At 44.5% G+C, this 18,918-nt stretch overlaps 1 protein-coding gene across 6 annotated transcripts in view; it reads right to left on the bottom strand.

Annotated features, from left to right (window-relative positions):
* Window positions 1-987: 987 nt before the first annotated feature.
* ERBB4 (erb-b2 receptor tyrosine kinase 4) overlaps window positions 988-18,918 on the bottom strand; it is a 629,144-nt gene continuing 611,213 nt past the window's right edge. For 2 of the 6 annotated variants that reach the window (XM_054830339.1, XM_054830341.1), the window contains exons 26-28: window positions 5,322-5,369; window positions 4,021-4,312; window positions 988-1,514 (exon numbers count right to left, since the gene is read on the bottom strand). In XM_054830339.1, coding sequence (XP_054686314.1) covers window positions 1,078-1,514; window positions 4,021-4,312; window positions 5,322-5,369 — 777 coding nt within the window. In that variant the 3' untranslated portion in view covers window positions 988-1,077. Of the gene's footprint in view, window positions 1,515-4,020; window positions 4,313-4,989; window positions 5,038-5,321; window positions 5,370-18,918 lie in introns of all 6 variants that reach the window. The other 4 variants (XM_054830343.1, XM_054830344.1, XM_054830338.1 and 1 more) reach the window with 3 other exon arrangements.

The raw sequence follows: 18,918 nt of genomic DNA on the forward strand, positions 1-18,918 counted from the left end.
CAGTTTAAAGGACCCTTCCCACCACCACCCCACAGAACACCAGCAGACTTCATGACCCATATCGAACTCTCCAGTTCTCCGTCTTGTCCTCAGTGTTGCCTGACAGCATCCCCAACTCCCTTCATGATCACGAAGAAGAAAAAGGGGGAGGAATTTGGGTCTTTTTATGTATCAATAGTCAGCAGGTATAAAACAGGAAAGCAAAGCTTTTTGCATACAAATCTTGGTTTCTTGGCCTGTCTTTTAGCTTCAAAAAGAACATGTTGGAGGAGGTGTTTTGTTACTCTCTTCTGAAAGGGTTTTTGTGTTTAAAGTGTTTGTCATGTTGGCACAGATACAAAAATGGTCATGTCATGTACCAGTTCTGAGCTGGAGTCTCTGCGGTTAGGAATTGAATTGGCACAAAATCATGGTGTGGCTCAGAAAAAGGGTTTAGCCATATATTAGAGTCACATCATCATTTCTTGGAAAGCCACGATGAAGATCTGAACAATTATGAAAAGCCAGGTTAGCCATTTTCAGTTGCTGGGATAGAAAGTGATAGAGAAAGAAATTGGATTCTCAATCTCAATTACTATGCTATCACACATGATATAAAAATTGTCCATTTTTCCCCCTAATGGAAACTGCATTGAGATTTCCAGGAATGCTGTACAGACTCTCATCAGTTCCTGCTGAAAGAAACAGCCTCTCTGCGGCTTCCCTGCAGTGTCTGTCTGGGTTGAATCACTGAGAACTAGCTCGACAGCAGGCAACACTGCCACGGGCCTTTACTGGTACCGTCTGGCTTCTCTGACCGTCCGACCCTCCGATCTGCGAACGTGAGAAATGCCAGGTTGTACACGCCTTCTTTCAGTCTCTTTCCTTCCTTCCTTCCAGGTTCCCAACCCAATCTGCAAATTACTCCAAGACATTTTTCACTTGGAAATATCAAAAATGAGTGAACTGGCAAGAAGAAGCAGCTCATGGGAGAAAGAGAGAGAGGGAGGGAGGGAGGGAGGGAGGAAGGGAGGGAGAGAGAGAAAGAGCGAGGCAGCTAGAAGGGGTTGCCTTTCCACTTCCGTAAGACCGCAGTCACTACACCACTGTATTTCGGTGTCTGTAGGGTGGCGGGGGCAGCACAGTGCCAGGCTTCAGGGAGAACTCGGAGAGGTATTCAGGATTCTCTGCCACAATGGGGCGGATCCGTCCATTCTGTTTGTAAAAGTATTTTGTGCTGTACTCTTGCAGATAGTCCGGGTGCTGGAGGGTGCTTCGTGGGGGCAGGCTGTGATTCCAGTAGTCTGGGTTGTCAAAGGCCTTCTTGGCTTTCTCCGGCAAATTGTTCTTCAGGTACTCGGCATTTTCCAAGGTGTTTGCAAAAGTGTTGAGGTACAATGGCTCATTCACATACTCATCCTCTGCTTTGGGCTGCCCGTTTGGAGCGTTGTGATACTCTGGGTTGTCCACAGCTTGGAGATCTCCATTCTTTCGTCGGGAAACAAATGGGTTCTCTTCCACTGGGTTTAGGTAATCTAAGGAAAGATTAAAAATAAATCAGCAAAGAGAGGGAGTAATCCATCCAAGCCTCATGTGTGCATTACTACCAGGCTGTACCAGAAGCAGTACTTGGACTTGTGCATCCTTCCATCCCAACCACTCATGCCAGCAAAGCTGGAAACTAAACTACAGCTCTCACTGAGCCATAGCCCATGTGCCTTGTTTGGTTCTGAACTTCCTCTCAGAGTACGACCTACAGAGCCAAACATGCCAAGTGACTTCCACCTCTCCTGCTGACTGTCTCAGCAACCTTGGACGTATCAGTCAAACCCTCTGCTCTGCAGCCTTTCCATCCAGAAAGCTCTATAGAAATCTTAGTTAAGCCTCTCTGCACAAAAACCATCCCCAAGGGCTAACTTCTAAGACAGCTTCATTTCTAACAGAACAATTTGCCTGATTAAAAACCTTCCATCCCTGAAGGACAAAGGGCCCCAAAGCATTATGAAAAAAATGATTCAAACGAGTCCTGGAAAAAGTACAAGAGAGTCTTACATCAGCTCCAAAACAGGACTTGGAGCAGGTTACAGTTGCTTCAAATCACTTTCTGTGGATTAACACCACAAAAAATTGTACCTGAATTGCAGAAAGGTTTTAAGGCATATGGAGCTTGCATGGAGATCTAGACAGGGGGTGGAGAGGGAAGAGGAACATAAAGAGACTGGCTGTCCTAGGTTAAAAACACACCCTTAGTAAGCTCCCTCCCACAGTCACACAGAGGTGACTGAGACACAGAGCAATGGATTCGTCGGGTGTCATGTCCTGCCTCGTTCTGTGCATAATGAGGTCTCGCTGCAAAACACAAAACCAACTGGCCAGCGCAGGAAGGAGGCTGCTGACGCTTCAAGGGGCTGCAAAGGAAATGGCTTGGAGGTGGGCTGGGGACAAAAGGAACAGGGGGTGGGACCCCTGCAGCAAGATAGTCAAAAGCATCCAATTCATTCAAGGCTGGAAATGATCAGATCAAACCCACTTCCAGTATTAATTCTGCCCTTCACCTCACAGCCTAGAGGTCCCCTACAACTCAGGGTCCCCAAGCCACTGTCATTAGTGAGGGACGACCTCTCAGCCTGCCTGTGCTGCACAGGGATGCTAACACAAGACCTCCATCTCAGGTAGCACGGCTCTGGTCATGGGCTCTGGAGACACTTCCACCCAGAGTCCTGCCCGCAAGGAAACAGGCCCCACAGCCAGAGTAGCTGCGGTCCTCATGTCGACTCTGGTTTTATTCAGCAAGGGGCCAAAACTATTAAATGCAAAAGTTCAAGACTTAGTGAGTACCTTTGACCACATAGCTAAAACTTTGCTGACTCTGAGAAGTGGAACAGGCACGTGTGCCCGCACCAAGAGCATAGTGGAAGCATCTTTTTTGAGCAATGACAACTAAGCAGTGCTTTGATTTGAGTCCCACAGCTGACAGAAAGCATGCAGCACCGTGGCCACACTGTGACATCCCTGCATCTGTGCCCAGGGAGATGGGAAGGAGGTGCTTTCTCCTGAGCTGCTACTAGCCCAAGGGCTCAGGTAGCACCTGTGAAGTGTTAAGCTCCTCCAGAACTCTGAGGCTCTCCAGGGTGAATCTGTATGTGAAGATACGTGTGGGCTCACACTGAAGCAAACTTACAGCATCAAATCTCTTCTTGCAAGGGCTGTTGCTGAAAAGCAGGGCCACAAGTGCACTCCCACAACTGCTACTGCCATGGATCAAGCCCCAGGACTCCTTGCATTTCCACCATGTAACACAAAGAGTACGTGGCTTCCAAATTCTGAAGCAAACCCAGTAGTTACTTGGCATTTACATTTGCATTAATTAATTTCTTTAAAGATGATGCAAAGGTTTGAAAGCAAATGAGTAATGACACATCCCCTTACATCTAAATGACTGCTGTCACTATTAAAAAGGAAGAAACGAATGACGGCAAACTGGGAAGTGTAGCACTCTGAGCTGGCAAAGATCTAGGCAAACTTCACCTCGCAGTGATGGTCTCTCTGAAGCACATCTTGTTCTTTCAATCCCAAACTTCTCTTGGGTATAAAATGCCAACTGTGTGTATCAGTTCTGTGATATGTTCAACATGACATTTACCAAGCACAATGCCATGAAGATAAAGAAGATCAATAAACAAAGCAAAGTGGAGACTATGGCTAGCCAAAGATAGATCCTTTTCTTGGAAATAACTGAAGATTTGTGTTTGAATAAGAAGGTTTAGGTTTTTTCATTCCTTTCTCTTGTTATTTCCCAGAAAGAAAAGTTAAAGGGGGGAATTACTAAACTTGGCATTTTGGCACATTTGAGCTTTTCTAAGTAGCAAATAAAGCAAAGAAAAATGAATCCGTATGCAAAGAAATATTAACCAAGTCAGAATGTTTCAACCTTGCTGGGTTATTCAATAAAGCCATTTTTGGTGAAAAGCTGCTGATGGAGGAAAAGAGAGAAAGCAATCGGAGTAGAGCAGGAGCTTCTCCAGAAAGACAATTTTTTACCTGTTTTAGCTTTGTCTCGCATCGGTGTCATGTACCCGTCCTCATCCAGCTCTCCTCGGACGACCCGCTCGGGTATGAAGACCGTGGGATCAGCGCTGTACCTCTGGGTGCTGCTGTCCTCTTTTGACAGGGTTGCCACTTGTTTTCGTAGTGTGCCATTACAGCAAGTATCTTCAAAGATCTCTGCTGTGGCCCCTTGAGCAACTGGGGCTTCTGGTATTATGCAGCCAGGAGCTCTGTATGGCATCGGCACCTCTGCAGCATAGCCACCATCTCTATACACAAACTGGTTCTGTTGAAAAAGAAAAGACAGTATGAGAAAGGAGGCTCCAAAGGGAGAGAAGATTCAACAGCAAGTCATCTCTGTGGCTCCCGTGCCTTTCCTGCCACACTTGCTCAGTGATGCATTTCGCTGGGCAGGTGAAGCCTTGTCCATCCTGCAGACTACTGCATTTCCAGCGCTGCAGGATCGGCAGCAGCACAGGCTCTGTTGTGGACCAGCAAAATGTCCGTCTGCCCAGTGGTGCTGAGCTGACTTCCCCTCCCAGGGAGGCACCATCAGTGCAGCGAGGGGAGCAGGGAAACAAGCTGGTTGTCAGGGCTGGAAATGGGGCTAGTAGTGGAGCAGGAAAACTTGCCTCCTACCTAGATGTGTGGAGGTTGGATATACACCGCTGCAACAGGCAAACACCGTATCTCCTCTTCTATTACTTTAGCAATCTCCCCTGATTTCTGAACAAACCCTTAAACCTCATGTTAGGGAAATCCCCTTTTGCAAAGGGGACTGGGAATAGAGGACATTATCATCTTTGAACTCTCCTTATTTCTGGGGGAGGGTACTTTTAGGGTATCCTCCAGTGACACTCACACAGTCACCCAAACACTATGTAATTCCATCAGGCAGTGCATTTCAGGCTGGTGAATTGTGTTTATATTGGTACCTCAACTCAATTGTTCAACTCAACCTACCATTTTGTTTGTCAGCAAAGGCGTGCAAGGAAATTTCAACATCATGACCTATAAACAGGAAGGAAAAATGTACAGATTCATCCAAGCCTGCTACCTAAATGCTTTTTCAAGAAAAGTTGGCAGTTGGCAGAATTGTGGGTGTGGGTCCACCGAGCTCACACACGAATCCAGGCTGAGTGTAGAGATCCTGACTATTTGATGGCTTACATACACACTTCATACACTGTTGGGTTTTAGGCCATTTATGTAGGAAAAAGGGGTTTGAAACAGAAAATACGTAGTGAAGGAAGGAGGAAAACCTAAAGGATGAAGGTTGAATGTGAAATACTTACTCCTGACATAGGGGTGTAGGCAGGAGGAGGGCTGTGTCCAATTTCACTCTAATAGGAAAGAAAAATGGAATGATGGATACGTAATAAGAGGTCACATGAATGAAACAAGTAACATGAGCTGTATGAGCTAATGGGAGAAACATGCACATCAGTTAGATTTCCTAACTGAATCCAAAATTCAAAGAATTTGATCATGGCAAATGTCTCACCAACATCAGTAAGCTGTGTGCCTCACCAGTCTTAGGGAGGGCCACTGAGTTCCTCTTGTTGGGTAAGGGCAAGTGCCATGTTACACCTGCTGACAGCTGTATATCCTGCAAATGTCTTGTGTCTAATTTTTGGAAAGGCAGATTGTGCAGAAAGAATGACAGATGGTGCACTCAACTTCAGAGGAAATACAGGGCAGAAGAAGTGCAGAAAGTGTCTAGCTCCAAGCCAAGGCTTCCTTTCCCAGGGACAAAGCAGGAGAGGGATAACCAGGAGGGCAGGAGGGTGCAGGACTGTCATTAGACTGTCACAGCTAGCTTAAGTATCACAGGAAAAACAGTGCCTAGGCTTTGCTAAACCCAAATAGCACAGCAGCTGCTGGATTTCAAGGCTCCAACGTGCCATGGTCCTGCTCTCAACATATACCACCTTTCTAATGTTACCTCTGTATCACAGGCTAAGGGGTTTTACTAGAAGTCTGGAGGTTGTACATCAGTGCATCCATGTAGAGATCTTCACTTTGATATTGGTTTCTGGAACCATCCTACACTGCCCTGTGGACCTTGAACTGCTGTAACATCACTAGCACAGCAGCGGCATTTATACCTATTACTATTGCTCAAAACCAGCTTGTTTCTCATTGAGGAAATGCTGATTTTTGGAGGAAAATATAAATAAAACAAACCCTTTATTTTTCATGTGTTTTCCTACTGTCAAAATGTTATTTTTTGAGACTACAAGATCAGTTATTCATAATTACTTCGTTTCCCATTTTGTTTCAAAAACTTTATTATAATTCCCTTATCTCATAGTTGAGGGAGAGAAAAAGTCAGGGTTTGAAAAAATTTGAGAAAAATAAGGAGGAAAAACCCACTGCCTCAGGAAAGAAGTCTAACCACCCTGAGAACACTCCACTTTAGAAGATATCTCATTTGTAAAAATCTGTTTCAAAACCATATCCACACCAAGAAACATACCGAAATTCAAAGAAAAGACGACATGCATCCTCACATAGTAAAGACTGGATGTACTACGCTCAATCTTTCCCTGATGAACTTCTTGCCAAAACATCAGGATGGAGATGATGGTCACTGTCAAGGATTTTACTTTATAAAGGAATGTTCTGGGTTTAAGCAAAATACCCGCATCAGGAAAAAACATAAAAACAAATATAAACTTTTAAAAATGCATGCTGTCTGTCTGAAGACCATTTCCTGGTGATCAAAAACATGCCCATTTCCTTCTGTTTGAAATATCCCACAGCCATTTTGTTACTCAGATCTAGCACCTCGTGTTTGAGATGTAAACGTGGTGATGAGGCATAGTTAGAGATACAACTTTTCTCCATCCCTGTGAAAATTCAACCTTTGTTAGATGAATTTCTATCTGCACCAGCCATTAGCAAGGCCTGAGCAGGACTCTCTCCGTAGTTGTTTGTCTGCAGGGAAACTAGGTGCTGGAAGGAAACATAGGAGAGGATCTCATGGTCTCAGTGTCCTGGGGAGGAAGAGGAGGAGGAAACAGCAGTCTGAGCAGACAGCAAAGGAGCTGAGAGATTTGCAAGGGAAGTGGAGCTGGAGGAGCTGGCAGCAGGGATGGTCAGGAGCCAGGGAATGGTGACTTGCAAAGGAACAGAGGGCAAAGGCAAGTGAGAGAGACTGTGAGGTGCAGGGAGGGAGAAAGGGTTGGCATGTGACAGGAGGCTGAGTAGGGAGGGAGAGATGGTAATAAGACCTAAATGTGACAGGGAGAAATGGGAGGCACAAGGACTGTGTTGGGTTTGTGTGGCAAGGTTTTGGTAGCGGGGGGAGCTACAGGGGTGGCTTCTGTGAGAAGCTGCTAGAAGCTCCCCCTGTGTCTGACAGAGCCAATGCCAGCCGGCTACAAGACGGGCCCGCCGCTGGCCAAGGCCAAGCCAATCAGCGCCTCTGTGATAACATATTTAAGAAGAAGAAAAACACTTAGAGAGGGAGAGAGCTTTTGCAGCCGGAGAGAGGAGTGAGAAGATGTAAGAAACTCTGCAGACACCAAGGTCAGTGCAGATGGAGGGGGAGGAGGTGCTCCAGGCGCCGGAGCGGAGATCCCCCTGCAGCCCGTGGTGAAGACCATGGTGAAGCAGGCTGTCCCCCTGCAGCCCATGGAGGAAGGATGAGGGGGTGTAGAGATTCCACCTGCAGCCCGTGGAGGACCCCACGCTGGAGCAGGTGGAGGCACCTGAAGGAGGCTGTGGCCCGTGGGAAGCCCACGCTGGAGCAAGTTCCTGGCCGGACCGGTGGACCCGTGAAGAGGGGAGCCCACGCCAGGGCAGGTTTGCTGGCAGGACTTGTGACCCCGGGGGGGATCCCACGCTGGAGCAGTTTGCTCCTGAAGGTCTGCACCCCGTGAGAGGGACTCCATGCTGGAGCAGGAGAACGATGAGAGGAGTCCTCCCCCTGAGGATGAAGAAGCGGCAGAAACACCGTGAGATGAACTGACCGTAACCCCCACTCCCCATCCCCCTGTGCCGCTGAGGTGGGGGGAAGGTTGAAGCCGGGAGTGAAGTTGAGCCCGGGAAGGTGGGAGGGGTGGGGGGAGGTGTTTTAAGAGTTGATTTTATTTCTCATTCCTCTACTCTGTTTTGCCTAGTAATAAATCAGATGAATTCCCTAAGTTCGGTCTGTTTTGCTCGTGACAACAATTAGTGAGTGATCTCTCCCTGTCCTTATCTCGACCCACAAGCTTTTCGTTGTACCTTTTCTCCCCTGTCTAGTTAAGGAGGGGAGTGAGAGAGCGGCTCTGGTGGGCACCTGGCCTCCAGCCAGGGTCAACCCACCACAAGGACAAAAGATAGTCTGAGAGCTCTGAAACAGCAACTTCTCCAGAGGCTGGAGCTGAACTTGACTGTCCTCTGTTGTCACCAAATCGCTCTTGAATCAAATGGCCAAATGCAGGCCTGGTTCAGCTGGTGCAGAGGAAGCTGAGCAGCTGCCCGTCCACCCTTAGCACAAGCGGCAGAGCTCCGTCTTGTGCAGCCAGTGGCAGCTCCAAAGGCTCTGTGCACAGGTACTAGGGCTGAGGGAGGAAGGGCCAAGAGGGCCGAGACACCACTGCAGTCTAGGCAAACTGCGACTGATTTCACTAAGCTTTCGCCAAAGAGCTTGTTACGTTTGAAAAGCAGAGCTTAACTTTAAGCCCTAGGCCTGGGAGCATCTTTGGCCTCTCTGACCCAGCCGTGGCTGCTGATAGTCGGAGAAGTGAGGATGATGCCAACTGCAAAAAAAGTGCCATCTAAGGCAGTACAGAAAGAGATGGCAGAGGGCTTGGCTGGATCGGTCTGGAAACTTCAGTGCTGCCCTATCTGTGCATGGTCTCTTTTTCTTACTCATACTCAGAACAACGACAGCCAAGAATGGTTCTTCCTTCCCTGCTTGTGCACCTAAGTCACCAGTTGCCTGGCTGAGAAGATCACACTCAGGACACTGGAACAGAAGAGAGAAAAGAAGACACTTTACCAGAGACTACTTTTTTGAAGGGAACAGACATCAATACGCACCTGGATACAGACTGTGCAGCAAGCTTGTAACTTGGCAGTCTTCTGTAAGAGGCTTGTTTGGGACTATTGGGAAAGTCCCTTTAAACAGGGAACACTGTGGAAACCAGAGATGCTCTGATTGCAGAGGTCAAATCTCCTCTGGCCCCCCTCACTTCTCTTTTGTACCACAGATTTACTGTCAACTTGTAATAACACAAGGGCAGGAACAGGTTACAACCCAGAAGGTGTTAGATAAATGGATTAAAAAACATGCCCTGAGCCTGCCAGATGCTACTTTGAAGTCCTACTGATGGCTATAGGATGTTGCACTGCAGGACACTTAATCTGCCTTCTCATTACTCTCTGATCTCATATTTACTTTAATTCAGGGAAGCTTTCTGTCTACTCCAAAAAGATGGAGAAGGAAAGACTGAAGACAGGTGAGTAGTAAGCTTTGGTCCATGGAGGGTGGTGAGGATTTAGGCAAACTGATGATTACAGATAGGATCGACAGAAGAAATACAAGTGGTGACTACAGAGAGTCAACTCTCTTAACAGCGAGGAATTCAAAGCTCTGCTGGGAATCCTCTACCTCCTTGTAAAGCTCCCCAGCTTCCTTCACTGCCACCTGCAGGCTGCGAGACTCCGAAGAGGGGGTTTGCTTCTTTTGGTTTCCAAAGTGGCTGCAGCCCTCCAGAGCGCACAAGAGTGAAAAGAGCTGTAGCAATACTGTGTTAGTATTAAATGCAAGGGAGAGGAGTTCGCTGCTGCCCAAATGAGAAGCATGCATCTGCTTTTCACTGACACTAAACCACTGACTGTAACCACTCCTTTTCTTTTAGATACTACACCGTGCTGTATTACATACCTTTAATTTACATCTTCTATTTTAAGAGAGGCACTCCCATGAATTTCAACTTGTGCTTCATTGATTCTGGACGAGTAAAGGGAGAGCTGTTTTGAACTTTTAGTTCACAGCCCACAGTGATCTCTTAAGGGTAATTTAGAAAGACAAATCTTTTGTCAACAGGCTTGGCTTCAGTATACAGGGCTATGCTCCTCTGCCAGTAAATGTTTAGATGATTAGCAACTTAAGAAACCACTGTGCTAGGATGGCCACATTATCTATCTGTGGGCATGCTTTGCCCCACCCTCATCACAAAAGGCTAAACCCACCGTCCTATCTTTAGATCTCCTTGGCCGTGACTCTAACATTTAAATACACAATATGCAACTATAACAACATAGTAACAGGCCCTCTTAGAATAGCCCTGTTCCAAGACGTTGGGAGACAATGGGCTAGCATTAATGCAATTAGTGCTATTTTTAATGACAAGACCCTTCCCAGTCAGTGACCTGCAAATTAAGATCACAGTAATGGTATTTTCTTCATGCCTCCCCTTTGGCTCCGTACTAAACATAGCTGTCTTGCAACACCCTTAAACACAGAACCTTACAGCTTGGCTCTTCTCCAAACCACTGGTGTCTGCACACTTTTTTAATTCCTTACTGGTTTTCCCCATGAGTTAATACCCTGTGGCCACTGTTCCAAAAAAAAGGAGGCAAAGAAAACAGCTGTGGTGCCAATTAGTGGGGCTGAAAATGTGATATAATTGTTTAAATGTCTTTAAATTGCCTGCTAATTGCAATGCGATGTCACCATTTTGTAGGCTTCCAAGAGAAGTACTGAAAGCCCCAGCCAACTTTTATTGGTCAGGACATGAATCGCACTGTGAGCAGAAAACACATTTGGACCTTACCAAGTAAAACTTAAATAGCTTGATTCGTATGGATAATCCAATTTACTTTGTTAATTATTTTTTTTTGTGGTTGTTTTGCATCTTAAATGCTATCTTGAAAAAAAGAGCTGATGTTCCTTTACTGAGAAGATCTAGGTTTTGGGATTTCTTATCCTGAAATTCTGACCTGAATGATCAAGATCTCTAGATTGCCGAGATGGACAGAGACTTCAGAGGCTGGCTGCTCAAAGACCTCGCTACATAAACCCACTTAAAAAGTCTCAACTTGCACACTAAAAAAAATAATAAATGAATCAATAATCACCCCCTTTTGCTAGTGTAACATGCATTATACCCATTAGCTCTGGAGTGCACACATCCATCGACATTTAAACTCTAAGCATCCTCCAGAAGGAGCCTAGCCTTTTTAACTGCCCACAAGCTGCCCTAACCAGAAATGCCCGATTTCATTCTTTATACCATATAATCAAATTTTAGGCACAAACATGACATCAGGGAGAAAATATAAAAACAAGCAAATGTCCCCTAAAGCCTTTTTAGAGGCCCTTTGGTATTAAATGCCAGTGGCATATCAGCTATTATAACCACTAACACTTGTGTAAAATGAGCCTTGATAAAAGAGAGGTAAATAACACTTTTGCAAATATTGGCTTGCCTTGTTGCTTTCTATTAATTAATTTCATTTTCCAATTCCTTGCTTCTAAAATCTCCCAAAGGTAAATATCTCCTCCTTTATAGCGGGGACATAATATTTTCTGGCTGCATGTTAAACTGTAATGAAATCAAAGCCTTGTTGGGTCCTGCTGCTCATATTTACGCAGTTGTGTGAATATGCCTCTGCCTTGTCTCTTTTCATTTGAGTCTAGCGTTGCGGTTGGAGTATGGCACTCAGAGCTGTGTCCCTCTCCTTGCCTGTGCTACAGCTCATCCCACACTAGCCCTACGGTGCCCACAGCTGCCTTCAAAGCTGCACCCATAGCAGATCTCAGGTGGAAGAAATACTGAAGGTACTCAGTGATGTGATGCTACTGTGGGACTCTGGGTGGTACACGTACCAAACAGAAAATAATAAACCTTTATTTTACAGCATGGTCTGGTACCACCATGCTTTGCTTGCTAGCACAGCCTCCCAACAGCACCCTCGCTGCTGCAGAGCTGGTTTTCCTTGTCACCCACTGAGACGTGCACACACATTTGATAGGGTTGCATAATTATTACTGTTTCTTGCTCTTAAGCCACCTGCTAAGCTCATGGGACTGAAAGATTTCTCTTTACTAAAGGCAAGGCTGTGCCAACATCACTGTACACGTTTGAACCCACTCTGATATTGCTCCTATCCATGTGAAAATCCAATTCCCTTTCACTCTCCTTCTGCTTTTGTACACAAAAAGCACCAAACCATAAAGCAGGAGCAAACACTCCCACCTTCTCACTGGGATGCTCCTCACACGTCCTGTTCAGGGGCGTCTCATGGTCCATGCTTCAGGCAACTCAGTGATTATCTGCTTTGCTCAAGCTCTGCAACACTTTGTACCAGTTCAGTCCTCGCAGGAAAATAACTCGCTTACCTCCTTCCCCTAGAAACTGTTTACCTGATTTGAAAGCAAGGGAGTATCCTGGCTCAAGTCACCAAACCCCAGCCTCCTAACATAGCAGGTGAGGAGATCTTGCTGTGAGCACCAGGATTTCAGCAGTTCTCTAGGAAGAAGGACAGCTGATTTATGTGAGTGGATCAGAATAACATGTTGGGATGCTCTGGTGGGCCTGCTGGCAGAGCACACAACACAGAGCTGTCCCACCAGCCCCGAGCAAACTCCAGCTACATTTCAAGGGAGCAGCCTGGTATTTACAACTGATCTAAACTGAAATTCAAACAGGAAAGACCACCCCAGGAGAGCAGCCACCTCTGCTCAGGGGCAGTTCTGCTTCCCTCTGACCACAAAGCTAACAGCTTACTCTGTCCTGCTTCAGAGAGCCCACAGCAAACATGTCTGAGATGAAAATCAAAGGAAAGAAAAAATGCATACCATGAGATCACTGTGTAATATTAAACAGAAATGAAACGCTGTTTGTATAGTAATAGCTAGAAGGCTTTGCAGACCTCTGGAAATTTCTGGTCCTAGCCCTGGCTCACAGCAGGGCCATATCTAAAAAGAAAGGATTAGACACCCCCCCTGGGCCATTACAGTTAAAGCATATCCGTCCCTACAGCTTGTAGCACCTGACGGCAGTCTGGCATTCCTCGTGCTCTCTCTTCTGTTCAGCCTGGGCTCCTGACCCTACTTAAGAAAACTCCATTTCCGACTGGGCACTTTCCTCTAGGACGATGAAGAAAAGTTCCCATTAGCATCACTGCCAAGTGTCACAGCTCGGCTCTAGGTACAGGTCATTGCTGGTATCCTGCATCATTTCAGCACACAGAAAAACAACCACAGCATACTGGAGATGTACATCTTCTGAAACTGGTTTGGGATATGTCTGTGTGTGTCTCTTACATCACCTATTTCAGGCACACAGACAGCAATGTGGCCCACCTGAGTTAATGTAGCAAGACAGGACATACGTTTTTCCAGTGAGAAGAAAGGGGACCCTATTATTCAACAACAAAAATGAAAGGTAGGAATAATATACACAGGTTGTGGATAGTAGCTATGCAACAATTTACAATGGCCATAAAATTCCATCGAGGATTGATGAATCTTTATTGGAAATTATGAAGTCCCAGTCCCTTTTCCAGCACTACCCTTTCTCAGAGTGTATGTAAACATTTTAACTTGAATGTTGATACACAAGTATAGAAAAGAATGTAAACACCATCCTGTGTTAGCTAAAGAGTTTGCTCCAGTCTCTGATGACTGATCCTCCACAATCAAGACACAAAACATTGTTTACATCAGTGAAGGGGAAAGAAAAAAAAAAAAAAAAGAAACAGAAGAAACAAAGAGTAAGTCTTTCCTGCACTTAAGTTTTTTCTGGTTGCTGTTTGTCAGAAGAGAGATAAGATTTGCAGGCAGCCTGAGCTCTAACTCACTTCATATAGGCTGCCTGTATCATCTGGATGTGCAAGACCATGTCCTGGCAGTATGGTGGGTTTAAGACATCCCTGAACTTGTTCAATATCAGTATTGATGTTTCACTGGTGACCTGGGTTCTGGGCAGTACTGGCTTACTTCCTAGCTTCAGATAAGTCATTTAAACTTTCTCATGCACAATTTTCTCTCCTAACAGCTGGTTTCAGACTTACAAACTCTTTTAGAGCAGTCCATACGCAGTGGGATGCCCAAATCTGAATACAGCCTTCTAGGAGTAATTTAGTCTGAACTGTGAACAGTAAATGGCATATATTCCAAACAAAACATACCTAACAATCTTGGCATAGTGGTATAAGAAATGACATACCTAAATATTGCACAGAATATTTCCTGTGCTGTTACTGGAAAATACCAGACATAGACCATATATTTTCAGTCTAACACTTCACCAAGTAGAGAAGTCAAAGATTACAGTAAGACCAATGAAAATAACCTGTTAAGAGACACACGATGTGGCCACAAAACTCAGTATCCAGGGACACTGACACGGAAACACAGGTGAAATGCTTTTCCATAGATTCATCTCCTATACCTGGGCTGGGAATAAAAGCACTCTCCTGCAGTATGGCATCGAAAACTCTCCCTGGAACTTCCCCTGTCCTCCAGACCTTGGAAACCTTCGTCCTTCCAACGTCAGAAGGGCTGGCAAACAGACTTCAGCTACCACAATATGTAATTTGATCTAAGCATGACACAAGAATGAAGATGCAAGAATTCCTTTTCCCTATTATTTTCTATTAACGCACTGTCAGTGTCAAACAGGAGAGCAGGAAGAGAGACAGCTTGCATGTGTTTATCTTTCCCTTTCAATCTCTTTTACTCCCATATCATTCCTGTCACCCATGACTAGCTTTCTGTCACTCCTTTTTTAATACACTCTCCAAGATGTTTTACAGTAAATGGCACCTTGAAACACTGGGATAATTCCCCACAGTTTGGAAGAGACAACATACCATTTCCTAGCTATTCTAACAATTCCCTGGGGGATGGATGGGTCAAGGCGCTGCTCCTGCTCATATGCTGTAGCATCTGTCCAAAACACAGGAGTGGCAGCAGCTCCTTTTCTGTACAAACCTCGAGTTTCAAATCCCAAAACAGGGAAAGGATGGGGAATGGGACCAAAACCACAACACAGTCATGATTTGTGATTGCGACATGGCAGACAAAAAAAACCCCACAAAAGAAAGTTGATGAGCAACACTCGGAGCAGCAGCCCCCTCCTATGCCGCACGCTGCATTGACATGTTCCCCAGTCTGTTTTATACAGTAATCAAAGGATATTCTGAGCCTCTCAAAATGCCATCAGCCCTCATTGAGAATGAAATAGAGCACATCTCCACTGAAGCCTTTACAGCAGTAATCATTACAGCATGCTGGCCTGAACAGGGAGCTCTTACAGACAAAGATGGGTTTTAAAAATAAAATAAAAAAGCCTTCCTAAAATCTGAATAGAAACTTGATGATAATCTCCCAATTTTATTATGCAAGGGGGAAAAGAAACCCATAATTGTGCACTCTTGGTCTCTTATAGCAAAGAATAGGCTTCTTGATGAAATGCTGAGTTGATTTAGAGCAGGGCTGAGGTTCTGGTGGCAATAATATGCTAAAAGAAATAACCATCCAGCTGATTTGGATAAAATAATCATTTTTTAACATTCTAAATCTAAACTTCATCTGTGCCTCCTCCCACTTCTCCCCACCGCATCTTTTGAAGAGTCTTTTTATAGCTCTGAGAATTTTTTTCCCCTCCCCTACCACAGCATTTAACAAGAAAGGCAGAGTCTCTACTCTGGCTAACAAAGGGCATTTTAGGCTGTGTTGGCATTTATCCCCATTGCATGTATGTTTAGAAAGTACAGTATTTGGCACAGGATGCTCCAGAGTCCTCCTGCCACCTTATGCTCGAAGTGTTTTCACAGGAGTCCCATTGCCGTGGGACACTGCGCAACACTCACCGGCTCGTGAGCCCCAACCGTCACGGGCAGACAGGTGTTTAAATGACAACTCCTCGGAGCCCTGCCAGGTGCATTTCCAAATCAGGGCCCCTTGTAATTTCAGGTGCTTTTATTATTTTAGGAAAATCAGAAATACCATTCTGCAGAAATGGACATCTCTCACTAACAATTTCTGTTTCAAATCTAGTCACTGAAGGAAAATTTTCTCCCAGCTCTCATAATTATTTCCTGACTCTTAGTCCACTTTTCCATCTACTGAATTATGTAGAGTTGTTTAGCTTGCTGTTTTCCAAGAATGCCTCATCAGTGCAGTGTAGAAATATTTATTACTTACTCTCTTTATATCTATTGACTTTTTTTCTCTTCAGGAGAGAAAAGAAAATGGATCAGCTGTGAGCTCTCTTGACTGTTAACACAGCCAGCAGCTATTCATGGATTAAGCAGATGCTGCCTGATTTTAAACCAGTTTATATTAAAGCTCAATAAATTTACATGTCATGCATCAAGGTTTGAAGCAATATACAGCTACAGTCTCTTCCACTGATGCCACTGAGCATTAACTCGCAGTAGGTCTCACCAGGAAGTACCGTCAGCTGGTGATTTGTTATTAAATATATATTAAATTTGTAGAAACCACAATGCCATCCAACACTTTCGGAAAGACTGACTCTAAATCTATATGCCTGAATTCAGGAGCCTGAATGTAAAGGAAAAAAGCTAGTACTTTAAAAAATTCCTGGATTATGGCACTTGACCTGCAAAACCATGAGGCAATTAAACAAGTTGGTCCGGACAATCTGTTCAGGCTGAGAAGGGCTTTCTCCTTGAGAAACACCACTGATTTCAGCTGGCCTGGTTGCAAAGCAAGAGACTAATTGCCATAAAGAACTTTCAAAGAATTCTCTGTGAAGAGCCAGGCATCATCTATTCTGTTTGAGTCCTCCATATGAATTTTCTTCCTTTTTCCTCTGGCAAATTTAGCACATTTTAAAAAAAGTATTTAAATACTCATATTCTAAATATACATATTTTGTGAGAAGCTTTCCTTTTTCATGTAAATTATTAAGACTGAAATAATTTTTCATCTAATGTACTTTACAGTGTATTTTCGCATGTTTATTCTTCCAACTTCCTTCACCCTGAGCAATGAAATTAGGCTGACTATTATCAGCCTGGGTTCACCACTTGATTTTCATGGACAAAAATGGCCTTGTGCTATCTACATTTCCAACAAAGACTAGAAATAAACACAGAAGAATTTCCCAGAAGAAAAATGTTACAGTAGGTAAAACATTTGTGATAGTCAACTAGGTACCAACAAAACACTAACAGCTACTGAGAACTGCTTAATGTAAAAGGCAGAGCAGAACAGACAGGAGCCTCCTACCACCAGAATGTCATTAAAACTTAGGGAAGCAGAAAATGGGAATTTGAGAACTTGAAAGAGACCTTGGTGGGACTTTCAGAATTACTCTGAAGGTTTGATGGCAGCAACTGCGGTAGCCAGTACACTGTTGCCTAGACTCTACTAGGAAAATATGTAAAATGTAGTATTTAATGAAAGGCATGTAGAACAGATTCATACAAACTTTCCTAACTAATCAAGCAGCTTTCCAAGAAGCAAGAGTGCTAACATAGAGATAGCATCAGTGTAACCTTCTGAAATGTTATGAAACCCTTTGATACAATATCTAGTTAATTTACAAGTTCATCTGCTCTGACATTGGAGATTTCATTGCAACACTTGAATAAGGAAGTGACACAGTCTAGTAGAAAAGACAAAAAGTGACTAAGATTTCCAGAAAGCTTTTGATCCCCTTTTAAGGAGAAGGAATTAAAGAAATGGGATAGAAAGAAATAAAAAAGTCCACCACCTGAAAGACTGCAGTAATAAGCATAATTCCTTAAATTAGGAAGGACTTGGTCATGTTATTTTTGGGAGGATACTGCAGAAGCAGAGTGGTGGCAAACACCACACACACACACACACACACACAAAAAGCCCACCACAAACAAAAAACCCAAACAAAACAAATAAAAAGGAGACATCAGTGTTGTCCTTCCTTAACAACAAACAAGTACAAATGCTACTATCCCGGCTCAGCCCCTTAAGCAGAAGAGATTTCTGGTAACTGGCAGCTCCTTAATCTGGCACGAAAAAGGGTGTGTGGCAGACAGCAATAGGATCCAACCCCTGCTAAAGAGTCAGCATTAACTGCCCAGTGAGACTCTTCTACACTGTGATGTATTTTCCATCCCACCTGATACAATCAAGACAATCTTTCTAAAAGACAAACTCCACCCTCAAACAGAATTTCTGCACTTGATGCGGAAATTAAGAGACAAGACGCTCTGGCCTATATTATGCCAGAAAGTTAGACACAGTGCTTGCAATGGCCCCATCTAGCCTTGGTATCTCTTCACACAAATTATCTATTGACTTTAGGATGAAGTAGTTTTACTGCTATCAGCCCTGCATAGCCAGGACATAGCTGGAAAAATAACTAGCTTGACAGCTTAGGCAGGAACAGTTAACTGCCTTTGCTTAGAGGAAAAGAAGTGGGGACCAGGAAGGCAGCAGTTGCTATTAAAGCCTTGGACACAAGGAGAATCATGGACAAATCACGACTCCGTTCTTTGCCAAGAGGACAGGATGCTATAACCAACTGCTAGCTCTCCTCACCTGCAATGACAGTACCTCGCAATACTAGCTCAGCTGTGCTGACATACTGGGAAGTGCCCCTCCAAATTCTGACTGCTTACAAAATCCCTCCTTCCAGCTGTAACCGAAGATGCCGGTGCTTACAGTCCCCCACCTTCCAAGTCTGCTGTACTTCAGTATGTAAAGGAGGTCATATTAGATCTCAGATCTGATCTTCTACCACTGGAGCACTGCAGGTCCCTAAGAAATTCAGTCCCATTACTGAAAAATCTAATAAAAGTCACTTAATTCTGGTAGTAATCCCACTGGGTGAATAGCCCCTATTGTCCACGATAAACTTTGGAAGGAAAGATGCCATATGTCATACTGATGTAAAACACATCTGAAAATCACTAACAACCATCTCCTTT

This window comes from Grus americana, chromosome 6 (assembly GCF_028858705.1).
Source record: "Grus americana isolate bGruAme1 chromosome 6, bGruAme1.mat, whole genome shotgun sequence".
Taxonomy (NCBI): Eukaryota; Metazoa; Chordata; class Aves; order Gruiformes; family Gruidae; genus Grus; species Grus americana.